The sequence below is a fragment of the Stigmatopora nigra genome, chromosome 19 (assembly GCF_051989575.1).
Source record: "Stigmatopora nigra isolate UIUO_SnigA chromosome 19, RoL_Snig_1.1, whole genome shotgun sequence".
NCBI classification, from domain to species: domain Eukaryota; kingdom Metazoa; phylum Chordata; class Actinopteri; order Syngnathiformes; family Syngnathidae; genus Stigmatopora; species Stigmatopora nigra.
In genome coordinates, this window is record NC_135526.1 from 5,428,314 (window position 1) to 5,450,501 (window position 22,188).

Consider the following 22,188-nt stretch of genomic DNA (forward strand, 5'->3'; position numbering starts at 1 on the left):
GCAATTTTTTTAAAGGAATTAAGACCAGTGTCTGAGTGGTTAGCACATCAGCCTCGCAGTTCTAGAGTCGTGTGTTAGATTCCATGTCGGTTATCACCATTTTGGAGTTTGCAGGTTAACCCCCTTGGTTAGACACTCTAAATTCACCCTACCTATGATTGGTTGTCCTTTATCTCCTTGTGCCCGGTGATTGGTTAGCCACTGATTCAGGGTGTTCCCCGCCTGGTGCCAGTAGTTAGCTGGGGTAGGCTCCAGCACTCCCTGCGTCCCTTCATAATAAATAGTTTGGAAAATGAATGACTAAAATGAAAACCATAAGGCGTCTTTATCATAAATTACCAACATTTATTGTATTTTTCTCTTGAATACATTGAACATGCTTTTCAATATATTAGAATTTGACACTTCTACTGAAAGTATTCTTTAAATATGGCTTTACAAATAAAAAAAAGTACAGTTCTACTTTTGATATGCCACATATCATCAACATCATCAGCTGTTAACAACAAACCAGTTCACTGATTGTGCTTGTATTCAATGCAAAAGTGACTTTTGCTTTTTAACTGTGCTTTTTCTAAAAGTCATCTTCGTGAATGGTCGCCGTGTCAGCGTGGTAGAGAAGAAATATGATGCGTCACTCAACATTAAGAAGAGTTGTATAACTATGATAAAATGCCTTTGGCCAATTTGTTCACACAAACACACACATGTAAACACGCTCAAATTGTAAACAATTTCAAGCAGGCACTCTGCCCTGGGGGACTTTTTGTTCTTATTATTTTTATCATCTATTTTCTTGAGAAAAATGTATTTGAACTCTGACTATACCAAACGTGACACCGATGAAAAGCGTTAAGAGATTACTGTCGAGATTCACATTACAGGAGCACATCGACACGTCATTGTTCAAACGTTACACACTATACTTTAAAATAGATTTCCAAGATACTCTCAATCCGATACGTGCAGAAAAGTAACTAATCTTTCACAAAATCCGCACACAACGTTCATCTGTAACATGATATACAATGAATATTTAATGTAAAGTTCATGTCATAAATACAGTATCCACGCAACGCGTGTTTTGCCATGACTTTTCCATATCCGATTCAATTGTTTTGAATTTTGATGTCAATTTTAAAGAAATAAAAACAAGTCAAAACTCAAGCCACCACCATCATTAACGTAAGATTGTTTCTAATTGTCATCTTTCTTTCCAAACAGATTGCAGGATTAACAGAAGGGAAGAAAAGGAGATGACGGAAACTTCTACGAAAAAAGGAAACGGAGCAAAAGAGAGCTTTTGAATTGGAGATTCAGATTTGGACCGTCTCAGAAGCCAGCCACGTGGCAGTAGGCCTCCAGTGAGGACAGCAGAATGTAGATGAACCACATGGAGACGAAGAGAAAAGAGGTGAGCAGCTTGGCTGTCCGTGGGCCCCCGAGCTCACCGCCCGATATTCTGGGACGGCGGCGGTAGAGCAGCACCACCACGCACAGCAGCGCCATGATGGTGAACAGGGTGACTGAGAAGGCCAGGGATCCCGGGTTAACCTTGAAAGTCTTGCCTTTGCTCTTCCAGTAGACCGAGGCGATGGTCCACGCCACCCCGATGCCCAGGAACACATTGACGGCGTTGCTGCCCGTCACGTTCCCGATGGAGGCGTCGGCGTATTGGTCCTGGATGGCGGCCACTTTGCTGGCAAAGGTGTCTGCGGCACAAAAACGGAGTATTGGGTTGTTTCAAGATGTCGGCGAGATGAGTGACACTGGCGCGTGGTCTGAATCGGAAGCCCCAAAACGTGCACGGTAAGATGATTGAACAAACTGTCCTTAAGTGTGTGTGTGTGCGTGAAAGTTTGTGTTTCTAAGGAAAAAAGCCTTACTATACTATGTTGTTTTTGTCAGAAAAAAGCCTTACTATACTATGTCGTTTTTGTCAGAAAAAAAGCCTTACTATACTATGTCGTTTTTGTCAGAAAAAAAGCCTTACTATACTATGTCGTTTTTGTAAGAAAAAAAGCCTTACTATACCATGTCGTTTTTGTGAGGAAAAAAAAGCCTTACTATACTATGTCGTTTTTGTGAGGAAAAAAAGCCTTACTATAGCATGTCGTTTTTGCAAGAAAAAAAGCCTTACTATACTATGTCGTTTTTGTAAGGAAAAAAGCCTTACTATACTATGTCGTTTTTGTAAGGAAAAAAGCCTTACTATACTATGTCGTTTTTGCAAGAAAAAAAGCCTTACTATACTATGTCGTTTTTGTAAGAAAAAAGCCTTACTATACTATGTCATTTTTGCAAGAAAAAAAGCCTTACTATACTATGTCGTTTTTGTAAGGAAAAAAGCCTTACTATACTATGTCGTTTTTGTCAGAAAAAAAGCCTTACTATACTATGTCGTTTTTGTCAGAAAAAAAGCCTTACTATACTATGTCGTTTTTGTCAGAAAAAAAGCCTTACTATACTATGTCGTTTTTGTCAGAAAAAAGCCTTACTATACGATGTCGTTTTTGTCAGAAAAAAGCCTTACTATACGATGTCGTTTTTGTCAGAAAAAAGCCTTACTATACTATGTCGTTTTTGTCAGAAAAAAAGCCTTACTATACTATGTCGTTTTTGTCAGAAAAAAGCCTTACTATACGATGTCGTTTTTGTCAGAAAAAAGCCTTACTATACGATGTCGTTTTTGTCAGAAAAAAGCCTTACTATACTATGTCGTTTTTGTCAGAAAAAAAGCCTTACTATACTATGTCGTTTTTGTAAGAAAAAAAGCCTTACTATACTATGTCGTTTTTGTAAGAAAAAAAGCCTCACTATACTATGTCGTTTTTGTAAGAAAAAAAGCCTTACTATGTCGTTTTTGTAAGAAAAAAAGTCTTACTATACTATGTCGTTTTTGTAAGAAAAAAAGTCTTACTATACTATGTCGTTTTTGTAAGAAAAAAAGCCTTACTATACTATGTCGTTTTTGCAAGAAAAAAAGCCTTACTATACTATGTCGTTTTTGTAAGAAAAAAGCCTTACTATACTTTGTCGTTTTTGTAAGGAAAAAAGCCTTACTATACTATGTCGTTTTTGTCAGAAAAAAAGCCTTACTATACTATGTCGTTTTTGTAAGAAAAAAAGTCTTACTATACTATGTCGTTTTTGTCAGAAAAAAGCCTTACTATACTATGTCGTTTTTGTAAGAAAAAAAGTCTTACTATACTATGTCGTTTTTGTCAGAAAAAAGCCTTACTATACTATGTCGTTTTTGTAAGAAAAAAAGCCTTACTATACTATGTCGTTTTTGTAAGAAAAAAGCCTTACTATACTTTGTCGTTTTTGTAAGGAAAAAAGCCTTACTATACTATGTCGTTTTTGTCAGAAAAAAAGCCTTACTATACTATGTCGTTTTTGTAAGAAAAAAAGTCTTACTATACTATGTCGTTTTTGTCAGAAAAAAGCCTTACTATACTATGTCGTTTTTGTAAGAAAAAAAGTCTTACTATACTATGTCGTTTTTGTCAGAAAAAAGCCTTACTATACTATGTCGTTTTTGTAAGAAAAAAAGCCTTACTATACTATGTCGTTTTTGTAAGAAAAAAGCCTTAATATACTATGTCGTTTTTGTAAGGAAAAAAGCCTTACTATACTATATCGTTTTTGTAAGAAAAAAAGCCTTACTATACTATGTCGTTTTTGTAAGAAAAAAAGTCTTACTATACTATGTCGCTTTTGTCAGAAAAAAAGCCTTATTATACTATGTCAAAAAAACAAATACTACTTCTTAATCTCAAAGAGTGGTGGACTAGTGGCTAAGTCATCAGTCTTCAATCAGTTTGGTCCTGGGTTCAAATCCTGGTGCTTGCAAAGATTTTCCCACTATTATTCAGGTAAATGAAAAAGATATAAGTACAAGTACTACTGCTTTCTCTCATAGGGTGGTGGCCCAGTGGATAAGTCATCAGTCTCCCACATCTGTTGACCTGGGTTCAAATCCAAGTGCAAGCAAAGATTTTTCCACTATTATTCAGGTAAATGGAAAAAGTAAAAGTACAAGTACTACTGCTTTCTTTCACAGGGTGCTGGTCCAGTGGATAAGTCATCAGTCTCCCACATCTGTGGACCTGGGTTCAAATCCAAATGCAAGCAAAGATTTTTCCACTATTATTCAGGTAAATGGAAAAGGTAAAAGTACAAGTAATACTACTTTCTCTCACAGGGTGGTGGCCTAGTGGATAAGTCATCAGTCTCCCACATCTGTGGACCTGGGTTCAATTCCCAGTGCAGGCAAAGATTTTCCCACAATTGTTCAGTTAAAAGAGTAAGTATTAATGCCTAAGTGTTTAACTAAATAAGTCTTCAGTAGTGGATGAAGCATTTAGTCAAAAAATGAGTGTTTCACCCCATTTCTTTGGATAAAATATTTCAGTACAAGTACTACTGCTTTCTCTCACAGGGTGGTGGCCCAGTGGCTAAGTCATCAGTCTCCCACATCTGTGGTCCTGGGTTCAAATCCAAGTGCAGGCAAAGATTTTCCCAATATTGTTCAGGTAAAAGTATAAGTATTAATGCCTAAGTGTTTAAGTGTATAAGTCTTCAATAGTGGCTGAAGCATTTTGTCCAAAAAATGACTAAGTGTTTCACCCCATTTCCTAGGATAAAACGTTTCAACACCCATGTATAAGTGGGGCACGAGTTGGTGTAGTGGGTTGCACACTCGCCTTTGCACCGAGAGAACGTGAGTTCGCTTCCCGGTGTCGGCGGTTCACTGACCAAGCAAGCGGTCGAGGGTCGGCCGAAGGCCGACCCGAGAACGCCTTTCGCACAGACAGGTCCTTCAACTGTCTTCCGAACTGCCGAAGGCAGTTCGGAATATAACCTTTTGCTGAAAAGTATGACTAAGTGTTTAATATAAATTAAAAAGTTTTTTCTTTTTTTTTTCCCTTCTTCTTATTCCATTGACCATTTCTTCATTCCAAGTATTTTCAGCCAAACGACGGCAGCGGGAATCGAACCCAGGTCTCCCACACGGGAGTCCTGTGATCTAACCTCTGCGCCAAACAAGTGACTACACTTTTATTTGTAATCGTTTGAGTCTCTTGACAAGAAGTCCACAGAAACAACCAAGTGAAAAAGTGTCTCAACCGGGAATCGAACCCAGGTCTCCCAGACGGAAGTCCCGTGATCTAACCTCTGCGCCAACCAAGTGACTACACTTTTCTTTGTAATCATTTGAGTTTCTTGAGAAGAAGTCCAAAGAAACAACTAAGTGAAAAAGTGTCTCGACAGGGAATCGAACCCCAGGTGTCCCACACGGGAGCCCAGTGATCTAACCTCTGCGCCAACCAAGTGACTACACTTTCCTTGGTAATCATTTAGTCTCTTGACAAGAAGTCCACAGAAACAACTAAGTAAAAATGTACCCCAACCAGGACTTGAACCCAGGCCACCCAGACAAGAGACCAGTGAGTTAACCACTCCGCCACCAAGTGACTTACTATACTATGTCGTTTTTGTGAGGAAAAAAAAAGCTTTACTATACTATGTCGTTTTTGTGAGGAAAAAAAAGCCTTACTATACTATGTCGTTTTTGTGAGGAAAAAAAAAGCCTTACTATACTATGTCGTTTTTGTGAGGAAAAAAAAGCCTTACTATACTATGTCGTTTTTGTGAGGAAAAAAATGCCTTACTATACTATGTCGTTTTTGTGAGGAAAAAAAAGCCTTACTATACTATGTCGTTTTTGTGAGGGAAAAAAAGCCTTACTATACTATGTCGTTTTTGTGAGGGAAAAAAAGCCTTACTATACTATGTCGTTTTTGTGAGGGAAAAAAAGCCTTACTATACTATGTCGTTTTTGTGAGGAAAAAAAAGCCTTACTATACTATGTCGTTTTTGTGAGGAAAAAAAAGCCTTACTATACTATGTCGTTTTTGTGAGGAAAAAAAAGCCTTACTATACTATGTCGTTTTTGTGAGGAAAAAAAAGCCTTACTATACTATGTCGTTTTTGTGAGGAAAAAAAAGCCTTACTATACTATGTCGTTTTTGTGAGGGAAAAAAAGCCTTACTATACTATGTCGTTTTTGTGAGGGAAAAAAAGCCTTACTATACTATGTCGTTTTTGTGAGGGAAAAAAAGCCTTACTATACTATGTCGTTTTTGTGAGGGAAAAAAAGCCTTACTATACTATGTCGTTTTTGTGAGGAAAAAAAAGCCTTACTATACTATGTCGTTTTTGTGAGGAAAAAAAAGCCTTACTATACTATGTCGTTTTTGTGAGGAAAAAAAAGCCTTACTATACTATGTCGTTTTTGTAGGGAAAAAAAGCCTTACTATACTATGTCGTTTTTATAGGAAAAAAAAGCCTTACTATATATACTATGTCGTTTTTATAGGGAAAAAAAGCCTTACTATACTATGTCGTTTTTGTGAGAGAAAAAAGCCTTACTATACTATGTCGTTTTTGTGAGGAAAAAAAAAGCCTTACTATACTATGTCGTTTTTGTGAGGAAAAAAAAAGCCTTACTATACTATGTCGTTTTTGTGAGGAAAAAAAAGCCTTACTATACTATGTCGTTTTTGTGAGGAAAAAAAAGCCTTACTATACTATGTCGTTTTTGTGAGGAAAAAAAAGCCTTACTATACTATGTCGTTTTTGTAGGGAAAAAAAGCCTTACTATACTATGTCGTTTTTATAGGAAAAAAAAGCCTTACTATATATACTATGTCGTTTTTATAGGGAAAAAAAGCCTTACTATACTATGTCGTTTTTGTGAGAGAAAAAAGCCTTACTATACTATGTCGTTTTTGTGAGGAAAAAAAAAGCCTTACTATACTATGTCGTTTTTGTGAGGAAAAAAAAAGCCTTACTATACTATGTCGTTTTTGTGAGGAAAAAAAAGCCTTACTATACTATGTCGTTTTTGTGAGGGAAAAAAAGCCTTACTATACTATGTCGTTTTTATGAGGAAAAAAAAGCCTTACTATACTATGTCGTTTTTGTGAGGAAAAAAAAGCCTTACTATACTATGTCGTTTTTGTGAGGGAAAAAAAGCCTTACTATACTATGTCGTTTTTGTGAGGGAAAAAAAGCCTTACTATACTATGTCGTTTTTGTGAGGGAAAAAAAGCCTTACTATACTATGTCGTTTTTGTGAGGGAAAAAAAGCCTTACTATACTATGTCGTTTTTGTGAGGAAAAAAAAGCCTTACTATACTATGTCGTTTTTGTGAGGAAAAAAAAGCCTTACTATACTATGTCGTTTTTGTGAGGAAAAAAAAGCCTTACTATACTATGTCGTTTTTGTAGGGAAAAAAAGCCTTACTATACTATGTCGTTTTTATAGGAAAAAAAAGCCTTACTATACTATGTCGTTTTTATAGGGAAAAAAAGCCTTACTATACTATGTCGTTTTTATAGGGAAAAAAAGCCTTACTATACTATGTCGTTTTTGTGAGAAAAAAAGCCTTACTATACTATGTCGTTTTTGTGAGGAAAAAAAAAGCCTTACTATACTATGTCGTTTTTGTGAGGAAAAAAAAAGCCTTACTATACTATGTCGTTTTTGTGAGGAAAAAAAAGCCTTACTATACTATGTCGTTTTTGTGAGGAAAAAAAAGCCTTACTATACTATGTCGTTTTTGTGAGGAAAAAAAAGCCTTACTATACTATGTCGTTTTTGTGAGGAAAAAAAAGCCTTACTATACTATGTCGTTTTGGTGAGGAAAAAAAAGCCTTACTATACTATGTCGTTTTGGTGAGGAAAAAAAAGCCTTACTATACTATGTCGTTTTTGTGAGGAAAAAAAAACCTTACTATACTATGTCGTTTTGGTGAGGAAAAAAAAGCCTTACTATACTATGTCGTTTTTGTGAGGAAAAAAAAGCCTTACTATACTATGTCGTTTTTGTGAGGAAAAAAAAGCCTTACTATACTATGTCGTTTTTGTGAGGAAAAAAAAGCCTTACTATACTATGTCGTTTTTCTAAGAAAAAAAGCCTTACTATACTATGTCGTTTTTGTAGGGAAAAAAAGCCTTACTATACTATGTCGTTTTTGTAGGGGAAAAAAAGCCTTACTATACTATGTCGTTTTTATAGGGAAAAAAAGCCTTACTATACTATGTCGTTTTTATAGGGAAAAAAAGCCTTACTATACTATGTCGTTTTTGTGAGAAAAAAAGCCTTACTATACTATGTCGTTTTTGTGAGAAAAAAAGCCTTACTATACTATGTCGTTTTTGTGAGGAAAAAAAAGCCTTACTATACTATGTCGTTTTTATAGGGAAAAAAAGCCTTACTATACTATGTCGTTTTTATAGGGAAAAAAAGCCTTACTATACTATGTCGTTTTTGTGAGGAAAAAAAAGCCTTACTATACTATGTCGTTTTTGTAGGGAAAAAAAGCCTTACTATACTATGTCGTTTTTATAGGGAAAAAAAGCCTTACTATACTATGTCGTTTTTATAGGGAAAAAAAGCCTTACTATACTATGTCGTTTTTATAGGGAAAAAAAGCCTTACTATACTATGTCGTTTTTGTGAGAAAAAAAGCCTTACTATACTATGTCGTTTTTGTGAGAAAAAAAGCCTTACTATACTATGTCGTTTTTGTGAGGAAAAAAAAAGCCTTACTATACTATGTCGTTTTTGTGAGGAAAAAAAAGCCTTACTATACTATGTCGTTTTTGTGAGGAAAAAAAGCCTTACTATACTATGTCGTTTTTCTGAGGAAAAAAAAACCTTACTATACTATGTCGTTTTTCTGAGGAAAAAAAAAGCCTTACTATACTATGTCGTTTTGTAAGAAAAAAAGCCTTACTATACTATGTCGTTTTTGTAAGAAAAAAAGCCTTACTATACTATGTCGTTTTTGTAAGAAAAAAAGCCTTACTATACTATGTCGTTTTTATAGGGAAAAAAAGCCTTACTATACTATGTCGTTTTTATAGGGAAAAAAAGCCTTACTATACTATGTCGTTTTTGTAAGAAAAAAAGCCTTACTATACTATGTCGTTTTTGTAAGAAAAAAAGCCTTACTATACTATGTCGTTTTTGTAAGAAAAAAAAGCCTTACTATACTATGTCGTTTTTGTAAGAAAAAAAAGCCTTACTATACTATGTCGTTTTTGTAAGAAAAAAAAGCCTTACTATACTATGTCGTTTTTGTAAGAAAAAAAAGCTTTACTATATTATGTCCTTTTTGTAAGAAAAAAAAGCCTTACTATACTATGTCGTTTTTGTAAGAAAAAAAAGCCTTAATTTACTATGTCGTTTTTGTAAGAAAAAAAGCCTTACTATACTATGACGTTTTTGTAAGAAAAAAAGCCTTACTATACTATGTCGTTTTTGTAAGAAAAAAAGCCTTACTATACTATGTCGTTTTTATAGGGGAAAAAAGCCTTACTATACTATGTCGTTTTTATAGGGAAAAAAAGCCTTACTATACTATGTCGTTTTTATAGGGAAAAAAAGCCTTACTATACTATGTCGTTTTTATAGGGAAAAAAAGCCTTACTATACTATGTCGTTTTTGTAAGAAAAAAAGCCTTACTATACTATGTCGTTTTTGTAAGAAAAAAAGCCTTACTATACTATGTCGTTTTTGTAAGAAAAAAAGCCTTACTATACTATGTCGTTTTTGTAAGAAAAAAAGCCTTACTATACTATGTCGTTTTTGTAAGAAAAAAAGCCTTACTATACTATGTCGTTTTTGTAAGAAAAAAAAAGCCTTATGTCGTTTTTGTAAGAAAAAAAGCCTTACTATACTATGACGTTTTTGTAAGAAAAAAAAGTCTTACTATACTATGTCGTTTTTGTAAGAAAAAAAGCCTTACTATACTATGACGTTTTTGTAAGAAAAAAAGCCTTACTATAGTATGTCGTTTTTGTAAGAAAAAAAGCCTTACTATACTATGTCGTTTTTGTAAGAAAAAAAGCCTTACTATACTATGTCGTTTTTGTAAGAAAAAAGCCTTACTATACTATGTCGTTTTTGTAAGAAAAAAAGTCTTACTATACTATGTCGTTTTTGTAAGAAAAAAAGCCTTACTATACTATGTCGTTTTTGTAAGAAAAAAAGCCTACTATACTATGTCGTTTTTGTAAGAAAAAAAGCCTACTATACTACTATACTATATTGTTTTCTTGGAAAATAGCTATTGTATACTATGTCGTTTCTTACGAAAGAAGCCTTACTATACTATGTCATTTTTTAAAAAGAAAATGGTCCTTACTGTTCTATGTCATTTTGTAGGAAAATAAAGCCTTACTATACTGTGCCATTTTCTACAAAAATAAAGCCTTACTATACTATATCGGTTTTTATTATCTAGGTGGGGGTAAAGAATAGGCTGAAGGCAGGCTGAAGGATCCCCCCCCCCCTAAAAAGGGCCTAATGAGACCACTGAGTTTTACAATGGATGAATTGTTTTCATCTCCTGTTGGAGCCTAACCATCAATGTTCTTCAGAAGCAAGCAACCCACCTCACACACACACACACACATCCACCGAATGAAATTTCAAAGAACAAAGCGCAAATTTAGTTCCAGCAATATCACTGTACCATTTTAGAAGCAGAGTCCATTATATAATCTGAAGGGCACTCTACCCAGAAGGCTGATAGCCCTTCACTCTATCGCCAAGTTTCATAAACTTCGCCCCCACATAAAAAAAAAACACATTATGGCATATTTGAGACTATTCCATTGTCTCTACTCAGCAGAACGCTGCACAAATGCTGAGCACTCAGCCTTGGCTCTATTGGACAATAAAAATAAAAAAACATCTATTGTGTGATGCGCCAAGACAGAACAAGCATTCGAATGACACAAGATGGTGGCAGAGTACTACAACGGCTCTTTTACTCCTCAGACAACAGACTTATGAGTTGATTTTTGCTTAGACTTAATAGCAAAAATGACCCCACTTTGCACATGTTATAGATACTAAACTCCAGTCAATCACCTTTCCCACTGGAGGTACTTTTCTACATTTGTCCTGATGTCATTTTGGCTCCCGATACCTGCATAATATCGGCCAAAACATTCAGAAACAACGGAGTGACTCACCGGGGACAGATGTTCCCAGGGCCACGAAGACCACGGCAGTGACGGAATCCTTGAGTCCGACGGTGCAGCCGAAATGAGAGGCCAGGTCGCCGGTGACGGCGGTCAGGACGCCGATGAGCGAGATGGACACGAAGAAGCAGGCCCAGCCGTTCCAGTACTCGGTGGGTGGGACGAAAGCAAAGAGGACCTTCCAGAAAACCGTCAGGAAATGCATGATGTAATCGAAGCAGGAGGGCAAGCGCTCCTCGCCGCTTTCTTCCTCGTCATCATCACCTGGAAAAACAGAACAACGTGATCGTTGGATGTTTTGTGATGAAACGACCGTATTTTCACGACTATAAGGCGCACTTAAAAGTCTTCAATTTGCTCCAAAATAGACAGGGCGCCTTATAATCCAGTGTACTTTATATAATGGAAAAAAAATGTGTCATTCATTTAGGGTGCGTCTTATAGTCGTGAAAATACGGTACTTTTTGTGTGAGGCAGCTGGCAAAACTATAAATGGAGCCCACCAGACTGACCTTTCCACAGGTGAGGTCAGAGTGAGGTGGCGTAAACTCACCTGCGCTGACAGTCACGGCGCTAACAAACTGTTCTCGCCAGCTGCTGCTTCCCACCACCAAAGCCAAGTTGGTCTTTTTAATCAGCTTGTCCACCGTGCTCTGTAGATGGACAAAAGAGGGGGAGGAGCCACTGCCTAAAAATCACATCCATTTTGCATTAGCTTGTCCCACTAAAAAAATGCAAGTGTATCCCTCAGGGGGGATAAAATGTTATTTTTTTGCCCCACATTATGCGCTTGTTGTGATTTCCCAGCATGGAAGAAAATAGAGAAAATAGAACGACTAAGCAGAGCCTACAAAGTGGTCGAAATGGGGCATCGTGATATTGGGGGAAAAGATCACTTTAAAAGAAGACATGGTCCCCAAAAGGGGCAAATTTGAAGATAGGATGTCAATTATGTCAATTGACATTTCTTTTAAATAGGGAGGATAAATGGAACATATTGTCACAGTAGGACACATTGTTCTGCACTAGTGGATTTACAAAAAATAAAATAAAAAGGGATTCGATGGAGACATTCCTTTAGTGCATTTTTTAGCTTTGTTTAATTGAAATGTGTTGTTCCTGGTTCACAATGGTTCTGTTCACTTTAAATCAAAGTACACGTGCCCCTCAAATTGAATAAAAATGTACACTGCTTGTTTTAAGAGATAGTGGTTTCACTTAAAGCTTTTTCTCTGTAAAACTGCATTTTCAATAAATATCACAATACAAACAACCCTAACCCAGATGCTATTTCACATTTCTGTCTTATGATGTTGATTTCTTTTCTAAAATAGCCACGCCATGAACAAAAAAACAGTCTCAGTGGTCTTAAATTTATCCTTACCTTAAATTCATAGGACTCCTCAATGACCACCTCCAGGCTTGTATGCTCCCCCAGGCAAGGGCATCCCATCTTTGCCACATCTTCTGGGCCTACTGGCGTCTTATTATCGTTGGTGTCTCCTGCACAGGAGGACAAGTATCATTCTATTGAAATATTACATTTTCAGTCCTAAACTCAAAAAGACCTGATGTCCAAATACAGGGAACAGTAACAATAATGTAGTTTTTGATTAAATTATTATTTTACTATAAAAGAATACAACGAGAGTTATTTTAAATAAAAAAAAAAATGTTCCCACCATGTCTCTGGCCAACTTCCAGCAAAATGGGCTCCTCCAATATGATGGAAAAGGTCTTGTTCTTTTCGTACTCCTCGTCATCGATGATCTTCACGTTCAGCATTTTCCTGAAAGTACAAGGTCAAAAAAAAAAAGAGGATGAAGTCACCAGCCGGTGGATCAATGAAGAAGTCCAATTGTTTCCCAAATTGCCAGCGTCTGACACTAGGAAGATAAATGCGTTTGTTGGCTGGCTGCCCAAAAAACAGGTCACTTCAGATGCCAGGTCTAACTTTCGAATCCAAATACAAGTGCGTGGGGCCTCCAGGCAGGCAACCCACACAATCAATCGTCAAGAGCTCTTATGCAGTTTGGGAAAAACAGAAGCTGGGCAGTTGAGCAAACTGTGTTTAATGGTAGCAACTGCTCTTGTATTAATGTTAAAATAAGTATAAGGGCTTCAAAAAGACAAAAAAAAATCAGGACTATAATAAAGTTGTAATTTTAGAAGATTCAAATCACAATTTATGGGGTTAAAGTTGTCATTTTAACAGATTAAAGTCATAATATTACGCTGCCCCTGTCATATAAAAGCTTAATATTGTGAGGTAAAAGTCGTAATATTATGTGAAGTAATATTAACTATATGGCATTTTAGCCAGTGTTGTAACTAAACATGTTATGTAAAAGTACGCAACATTACTACTTGAATGTGTAAGTAAAATTACATAAAGTTTTAATACTACATCCTTATTCTCTATCCCATTGGCTCACAGCATCAAAACATAACATTTTAAGGCACAATACTACCTCTTGCAATATAACATAACTTCATAATATCCCTTCTTTAATCACCTCCTCTTGATTCTTCTCAAACTATTACAATTTTAATCTGCCAATATTACACCGTTATTCTCGCCAGGCCTTTTTTTTATTTCCTTTGTGGCCGCCAAAGACTTTCAAGAAAGGAATTAAATTCCCAGCAAAACGAAGGCTGAAAAACTCTCCTGGCAATTTGAATGCGTCTTTTTCCAAAGCTGCGCTCTCAAACTATGACCAACATGTTTTTCTCCTGTCGCTTCGCTCTCTCGTTCTCTCATTATCTCGCTCTCTTTTTCTCCTTCCTCTCATCACCTCCCTAATGACGTGTGGGTGGCTGTCTATTTCTGTCTTCAATATACGCCCAGGATGCTGCAATGTGCAGGAAGCGCGTTTTGCGCGTACAAGTAAAGCAGATTTATTTTGAACAAGAATGACACGCCAGGGGAGAGTCATGCTAGTGGGAGGAAAGAGGAAAGAGGAAAAGAGGAAAAGAGAAAAGAGCCGACGGGCAACCCGGGGATCTCGGGTGCGTTACGGTGAGGAACAAGGTGAATTTACGTTCACGTCTTAGTGGGAAAATGTTCAATGGCTGTATTATTAGCAGCATCTGGAAGGATGGCGTTAATACAATTGAACAATAAAATAAGCAGGGCGACAAGGTTGACTTCTATATTAAAACATCTGTCTTAGATAGGCAATAGATAAATATGGAAAGGAAAGTGAAATCAAGATGCAATTGGCTTGAATAACTGGGGCGTATATTAAAATTAAATAAGATTGTAAATGAATATGGGAAAACTGAAAATTATTTCATAAGGGGCATATAAGTTACTATAAACCTTCCATAAAGCACAATTTCTGACTTTTATTTTATATATTTTTTTACCTTTACATGCAAATAAAAACGGAATAGACCTCAGAGGCAACAAAATATAAACATCTATCATTACATTATGTCCCAGTTTCCTTAAATTGGACATTAATCACACACAATGAGTTAAATACTAAATTTGATTTCATTCATTTGGCTTTTTATCTGATTTAATTAAAAGATTTATTCCCAATTTCAGAGGAATCACTTAAGATGTATAATTGAATACTTTATAAATGAACATTGGTCATGGCTAATCATTTTCAAATGACCCAAATCAGTCACTTAAGAAATTGAATGTCATTTCTATAGGTTCAAATTTAACCGTTGAACTTTGCTGCAGAGAAGGGACCAATAAAACAAAAAAAAAAAACTATTGAAGAATGGTTCCAAGTGTCAGTGAGAATTGACATAAGCTTTATATGGATGACACCACTCAATTGCACTGGTCTCCCAGTCGTATGCCTCTGCAGGTCACAGCAAACTCTCATTACGGACGCTCCTATCATCCAAAATGGAAGGCTGGAGATTGGCTAGCTGCTAAAAGCACATTTCAGAGGAGAAACACTGAATAAAACGTGTCGAATAAATGTGTCTGCGCGCGGAGGATTGCAGGGTTCAGTGTGTGGGTGTATTGTGTGGGTCGGCTGAGCGCCTCAAGAGGGGATGGGGAGGTGGGGGGGCTAGGTTAATGCGCACCAAATTGGCATGCTTCAGATTCGAATGGAGCCAGAAAAATGACAAACTACACGACGACCAATCCATTTAAAATGGGAGGCTGGCATTTAAAAAAAGAAAAAATATGGTGGCCATCCAATCCTGCTTCTGCTGTCAATTTAAATCATTTTATCCAAATTAGATGTTCAATCTACTTGAATGAATGGTAGAAAATGAGTAAAGTGTTGTCTTACTAAGCCATTAGAGTTTTAGGACCTTGTTTGTGTCACCACAAAATAACGTGCAATGTACATCTTCCTTTTCCTCCCCTTGTTGCACCGGCTGCTCATAATATTTATCTTTTATACGCCAGTGATACTCTCACCTATGCAAGTGTCTCTATTTGCGTCGAGGGGGCTTCAGGCTACAATCGTGTGCGTTAGTGATTTTGCCGGTACCACGGCATTCAAGTTGACAAGTGGTGATTCACAGGAAGACATACAACGTTTGTGAGCTTTTGTCACAAAGGCAGCAGCAACGAAAAATTCTGCCGTAGCGCAAGAAGACGAAGAAGAATCACCGACGAGCCTGGCAGCTAAAAGAAACAAGGCGAGGAGAATGTTTTACATGCTTTGTATATGGATTATTCCGAGCTCAGTATAACCCCGTGATACTTATTCGGAGCGTTCCTTTGTGCATGTGTTTTTTTTTTGTTACGGCTTCAACATAGCAGTTGGGGCTAAAGTGGAGAACAGGGGTGGTTATATAAGAGAAGAAGAAAAAAAAAAGCTCTGATACTGCATTTCTGCAAAGTAAAATCAATAGGCAGTCTTCTTAACGCCTCACATTGAACGTTTCCAATCGATAAGAATCTGAACTTCCTGACACACGTGGATAAATGCGGCACCTTTCTATGGCATGTCATTTTCAGAGAAATGGAATTGGGTGAAAAAGAATTTATGACATCTGCAACTGTGAGCCAAAATGGCCGTCTAAATGGAAATGTCCTTTTACGCAATGGCGGCTGCACTCACATGGTCTCGTCGTTCTGGAACTCCAGCTTCCCCGACACTTCCTCGTAGTCCTCCCCGGCCTTGGCGGTGCCCTCGGCGGTGTGGTAGGGCACGGCGACCTTGCCCCTGGCTCCCGAGGTCCGGTGAACTTTGACCTGCATGTTTCCCACGCTCTCGCTGACCCTGATGGACTCGCTCTCGAAGGTGAAGATGCCGGCGTGGTCGTCGTCGTAGATGGTCACCGTGGCGGTGCCGGCCAAGCCCAGGGCGGCTTTTGGGGCCACGTGGGAAGAGGCGCCCGCCGCGCTGTTGCCAGAGGAGATGGAGCGCGGGTCTAGGACGGAGACCTCGGCTCGGTGGACGATGCGCGGGTTGCTGAGGCGGACGTAGAAGTGCTCGTCTTCTTCGAAGATGTCGTCGTCGATCACGCCTACCGTGAATTCTTTGGTGGTCTCGCCGGGCTTGAAGACTAGAGTGCCCTCGGCGAACTCGTAGTCCGAGCCGGCGTTGGCTGTGCCGTCCTCCGTGCGGTAGTCCACCTGTTGGCCAGAATGAAATAGAGCAGAGGGGTCAGACTGGGGTCAGCATTAACGTCAACTCGATTTCATGTGGGCCAGACTATTTTAGATATAATATTTAGATTTTGTTTTAATAAATAGATGAAAAGAACTGGATTAAAAGCCCTGAATACCTGTGAAATAGAGCATCTGTTGGTATTTTTTTTTTTTGGCGTCAAAATTTCTCAGATCGCTCACCTTCACCGTGCAGCCGCCTTCTCCTCCGTGGCGAGTCACCGAGAGCTTGAGGGATCCGCAGTTCTCGAAGCACTGGTAGTGGGAAGGATCGAACTGCAGGTAGATAGTGTTGGGATCCTCTTCTTGACCGCTAGCCTCGTGACAGCTGACCACCTTCCTGGCCTGGTCGGCGGCGTGCTTCTTCAGGATGTTTCCCGCGCCGATCATCATGCGGGTGGCCTGGATGCGGTAGAAGGCTCGGCTCTTCTGCTGTTGGACCAGCACTTGGTAGTTGGCCATCTCAATCAGCTGCTCCATGTCCTTCTCCGGGTGCCTCTGTTTGAGGTCTTTGAGGGTGCGAGCCATCTCCCTCCTGGCTTCCTCTTCTTGGTCCTGCTCGGCGCTGGACCCCCCGCCTTCCTCCACGCCCTCCAGCATCCCGTCCAGAGCTTCTTTGGGGCCGGCGTGGGAGTTGACCCCCTGGCCGTCCATCTCCAAGTCCATCTTGGCGAACATGGCGTCACCCTCCGATTCAATGATAATGCCGCGGTTCTTGTCGGCGCGGTAGCGTTTGTGGACGTACTTGTAGAAGAGCAGGCGCCTGTCGGCGATCCAGGCTTGGAGGACGCAAAGCGGGAAGAAGAGGAAGGTGAGGACGGCCTCCCAAACTTGAACCTCACCGGGGGAGAAGACGGACAGGATGAGGTAGAGCCAGATGTAGGCGAAGATGCTCCAGGCGCCCGTGACGAAGAACACCCGCAGGTGCTTGATCTTGCGGGTCTCGTTCTCCGGCACCACGTAGACGCAGATGGCGATGATGATGAACATGTTGAAGGCGGCGCTCCCCACGATGGTGCTGGGCCCCAGAGATCCCGATTGGAAATTATGGCCCACCACTTCGATGACGGACAGCAGGATTTCCGGCGCCGACGAGCCCAAAGCCATCAAGGTTAAGTTGGACACCGTCTCGTTCCAAATACGCACAGTGGTGGTGGTGGTCTCGCCGTTGGGCTTCTTGATGGTGATCTCCTTTTCCTGAGAGGTGATGACCTCAATGGACGACATGAAGCGGTCGGCGATGATGGACATACCCAGGAACATGTAGATGAGCGCGGCAAAGTAAACGATGGCTCGGGCCACCTTGTCGCCCACTACCGGGTTCTGGGGATTCCACATGGGCAGCACCACGCCATCGGAGCAGTTGTCCTCGCTGGAGCAGTTGCCCGGTGGGGCGCCGGGGTCGTCGTGGCCCGAGCTGCCTTGGGACATGTGGGGGACCCCCGGGAGTAGAAGTAGCAGGACTGAGATGGATAGGCGGGGGCAGAAAGATGAACTCCATTTTGGTGCTAGCATGGTGCTGGTTGATGCTATTCAGAGTTTCCTGCAGGAAAACGGCAACATTTTTTTAGACATTCCAAAAAATGTGCAATAAAAATACAAATGGTTTAACCTCTAATATGGGGACTATTTTGGTCATTCAAAATAGATATTTATTGTCCAATTTTTTCATCAAGTCATAAAAAACTACATTATTTCAATTTAGATGATAACAAAAGCACTGCTTTTGACCCCAAGTAAAAAAAAACTAAACAAAATACTCACAATTGACATTAATAGATGTCCAATGCACATTTATGGGGGTCGAATTAATTTGTTAATTGCCCCTCCCAGTCAAGCTGGTTTAGACATGAGTAAAATAATCATTGGATAAAGTTTAAATTGTATTTAACTCATTGCATGCCATACATGGCAAAAGATTCACTTCTACATTGACAATACTAGAAGTCCAATCAATTCGGACCGAGAGCCGCAAACGAACAAATTTGACCAGTCCAGACTAGACTGTCCAAGTTAAGAAAAGGGCAACGAGTCAGAACTCATTGCTCTCTATTGAATGCCCTGCCACAAAATCCTAGACACTGTCTTTTCCTTTTTCTTATTTTTGACCAAAGTCTATTTTGGGCATCTGGGCTCGTCGCTTTTTTTTTTTCTTTCTCTCCGCTGCGCAAGAGCAAAGGTTAACATTTCCACCGCCGCTTCTGCTACGAAATGTCCACAATATACAGCATGTGTGGGAGTGAAGCCGTCCAACACCAATGACTCAACCATTAGTAGGAGCCAATATTTCTGCTTTCCAAAAGCCGCTATGCTGTTGGTGCCCACGTCATTTGCATACAAAAGTGCACGAGTGGCTCTATTGTATGGAGCTCTTGTTTTAGAAACAGCACACAATACTGAAAATGCCATTTTCTCTCAAAGTTTTAGCAAAAAAAAAAGACATTAGCCGGGGTCCTTAAGCTACCATTAACGATGATAGACTATTTCCAATGTATTGGACGTCCAAGACTGTCAAACCCATTTTAAGAATCCCAGCAAAAGGCTGAAAAGATCCGCATTATTAGAAGCGTAGGGTGGTCAGAGTATAGCGGAAAACTGCGTTGGCTGCCTACAAAATGCCCAGTCGAAGCACTCCAAGTGAATAATTCAGGGTGGCGAGCCAACGGAACCCGGAGGCTCCACGTCGGCGTCAATACGAGGCGAGAGAGAAAACGGCACGCGGGGGAAGGTGTAATCTGACGCGCCTGATCAAAATTTTAAAACAGGCTCCAAAATAGGTTGCGATAGAGCAGGGAAGGAGAAGGTTTTTTTGTTGAGGCGCCCCTCGACGTCGCCACGCTGACCCGCCGGCTGGCGTTCGACAGAGCCGTCCCGCTCCAAGGTGAAGCGGGAATGAATCTCAGGGTGACATTTGCTTTTCTCGGACAATCGACAACGGGCAGATTTAATTTGAACGAGAGCAACGTCGGTGTGACTCGGGCAGCATCAGCACCACGGACAACAACGTCAGTGCCGCTCGGGAGGCATCAGCACCATGGACAGCAACTCTGGTGTGTGTGTGTCTCTCCAATGTACCTGAAGTTGTCATCTCTACTTTTTTTTATAAAAGCCCGTACAGACAATTTACGCTCCGAGGACTTTGAGATGAATGCCGTCCGAGAAGAAACCAGAAAGGGCGCTGTTTTTAGCAAAAACTCGGCCCTGCCGAATCAAGTCGAAGATTTCGGATATGATGCCAAATGTAATCTTGGGAAATTTGGGATGGGTTTTTGGTTTGAGCAAATGTTGAGTGGGAGGTGTGTTTCTATGGAAATTGTAAGATGGCCAACCTGGGGTGATTAAAAAGGATGGCTTCTGTTTGCGTATCGCGAGACCTTTGTCATAAACAGGTAGTGCTAGTTTCACCAGATTGTTATATTAATTCCATCATTTGTGACCGCAACGCACTTCCCTGCTTCCGAGAAAGCAATATTGGAAGACTGCCAGTTAAGGCAACAATAGATCACGCTCTGCTGGGATTTCTAATGTATGCAAATGGGAAGCTACCAAAAGAATGAGCATTAAAAAGACTCACTTGATAAATAAATTCCTTAATGACTTGTATGTTGATTCAAATTATGTTGGGAGTTGACATTGCATTAATTTGTTGGGAATTTTTCCAGAACATGTTTACAAAATTAGACTTAATTTGGTTGTTAATAAGGTGGTTGGAACATTGATTAAAAAATACACGGAGTTAACTCATTCACTGCCATTGACAGTGATAAATTATTTCAATTGGAATGAAGGATGTTTATTGATCCAGTTTCATTGCTCTTGACGGCAATCGATTGGATGTCGATCTCCGTCAAAGACAGCCAATTAGCCATATTTTAACACCCAATCAATTCCCAATACAACATCCCAAGACACATTTTGGACTTACCCCGCAACAGTTGTTCAGCGAGCTCGTCGTTTGAAGTCGGAAGCTTCAAAATTGGAACGTCTTTTTCATTTTGCTCTGTGGGAACAAAAACAGTTTAAAATCTGTGAAAAAAAAAGTCTGTACTTTCATCACCATCATAAAAAAAATAAAAATAAATAAAAAGACAGACAGGAGATGTTGCCCGAGAGCCCATTTAACAAAAAGAACTCAGTTGGATAGATTGTTCTTACAGGTTGAAGATGACACGTGAAAATAATTGAGGGCGCTGCAGAAAGAGCAAAAATAAATACATTAAAAAGTCAATTTTTTAAAGGACCGAGCTGTGCGTGAGGGACTCGTTGACGGCTCTATTTGATGCGCAGAGCCACATGTACTCACAGAAAGCCCCAAATCTCACAGGAGTCTGGAAAAAAAAGCCTCCTAGCCTGCAGGCGAGCAGCAAAAGATGCTCTCCTAAGACATGCAAGCCCTCAGAATTCCATTTCTATCAAACTTGACGCATCCCGATGAGCTCTTCAAGCCATGAAAACATTCCGATTGTTTTCTTGTGCCCCCCTCCAGAAAAAGGGGGGTGCAAATTCAATACGTGTTCATCATGTATCCGCAGCTCGGTGCGTAAAATATGAGCGTCTTTTTTCCGGGAAATTTGTGTCAAATCGCATTAAAGTGCCATTTTATAAAACCCCAGGGGATTTTTTTTAAAAAAAGGGGTTCATCTCATCCTCATAGGGAAATGAGGACACAAAAAACAGAGAAGAGGATCAGGTAGAATGGATGGATGGATGGAGATGGATGGAGATGGACCGAACGGGAGCTGGGGGGACGAACGGAGATGGAACGAGGGGCTAGTGCTGGGTGACAGATAAGAAAAAGAGGGGTTTGCGGGTGTCATGCGAAAATAAATCAAAAGGGATGCAAGCATCGGAGCGAGACTTACTCTTTGCGGTGGGCAGCAGCAGCCAGCATCCGTTTGCTCGCGAGGAGTCAGGAGGAGGAGAAAGCGCTAAACACTGCAGTGGAGACAAGGGAGGAGACGGCGCTTTGGACCTTCTGACTGCGCATCAGGAGTCCGCCGCGCTTTTTACTCGCATGTTTGACATCATCACTCATCGCTCACCTGTTGTCGTCGTCCAACAAGCGACACACACACACACTCACTCACTGGCCACTTTGCAACCTGCACAGTCGAATCGGCTTGAAGAGAGGAGGGAAGAAAAAAAAACATTTCAAGTCAGCCTTTGCAAAAAAAAAAAAAATGTAAGCCTGTTAACAGTGTCAAACGCATGCTGTAGTAGTTTGCAGTGGTGTAAAGCTGCACTGCATCATGCTCACAAGAGTTGCTCATTATTTCCAGCTAGGATTGAAAACAGTTCTCACGATAACAAGCAAACCACAAACACCCACAAAGAAAATTGTTAACACTTAACCACAAGTGGGGTCATACTAAGTTCATGTATTTGTTCATCATTTTCTATTCAAAGGTTTCAGGGGGTGCTGGAGCCTATCCCAGTGCCCAGCTAAATCAGTGCCAGCCAATCACAAAGCACAATTAGATAAAAAAAAAACAGTCACTCGTAGCTATAGACAATTTAGTGTTT

General features: G+C 39.8%; 1 protein-coding gene and 1 long non-coding RNA gene across 4 annotated transcripts; one reads left to right on the top strand and one right to left on the bottom strand.

Annotated features, from left to right (window-relative positions):
• Positions 1 to 324: 324 nt before the first annotated feature.
• Positions 325 to 21,885, bottom strand: slc8a4a (solute carrier family 8 member 4a). Of its 3 annotated transcripts, none has more exons than XM_077740640.1 (10): positions 21,708 to 21,885; positions 21,528 to 21,600; positions 20,591 to 20,665; positions 16,849 to 18,208; positions 16,115 to 16,632; positions 12,752 to 12,858; positions 12,454 to 12,572; positions 11,623 to 11,722; positions 11,061 to 11,333; positions 325 to 1,712 (listed from the first exon to the last, which is right to left on the bottom strand). In XM_077740640.1, the coding sequence occupies exons 4-10, from the start codon at positions 18,178 to 18,180 to the stop codon at positions 1,333 to 1,335; spliced, it is 2,829 nt and encodes a 942-aa protein (XP_077596766.1). In that variant the 5' UTR covers positions 18,181 to 18,208; positions 20,591 to 20,665; positions 21,528 to 21,600; positions 21,708 to 21,885; the 3' UTR covers positions 325 to 1,332. The 3 variants fall into 3 exon arrangements, with proteins under 3 accessions (XP_077596766.1, XP_077596767.1, XP_077596765.1); XM_077740641.1 differs by lacking the exons at positions 21,528 to 21,600; positions 21,708 to 21,885 and adding exons at positions 20,821 to 20,855; positions 20,969 to 21,152; XM_077740639.1 differs by having other exon boundaries at positions 21,528 to 21,885.
• LOC144212619 (uncharacterized) lies at positions 1,587 to 5,498 on the top strand. The gene is made up of 4 exons (XR_013329791.1): positions 1,587 to 1,809; positions 3,926 to 4,309; positions 4,445 to 4,538; positions 4,645 to 5,498. It is a non-coding gene; the product is annotated as an uncharacterized LOC144212619 (long non-coding RNA).
• Positions 21,886 to 22,188: the final 303 nt, after the last annotated feature.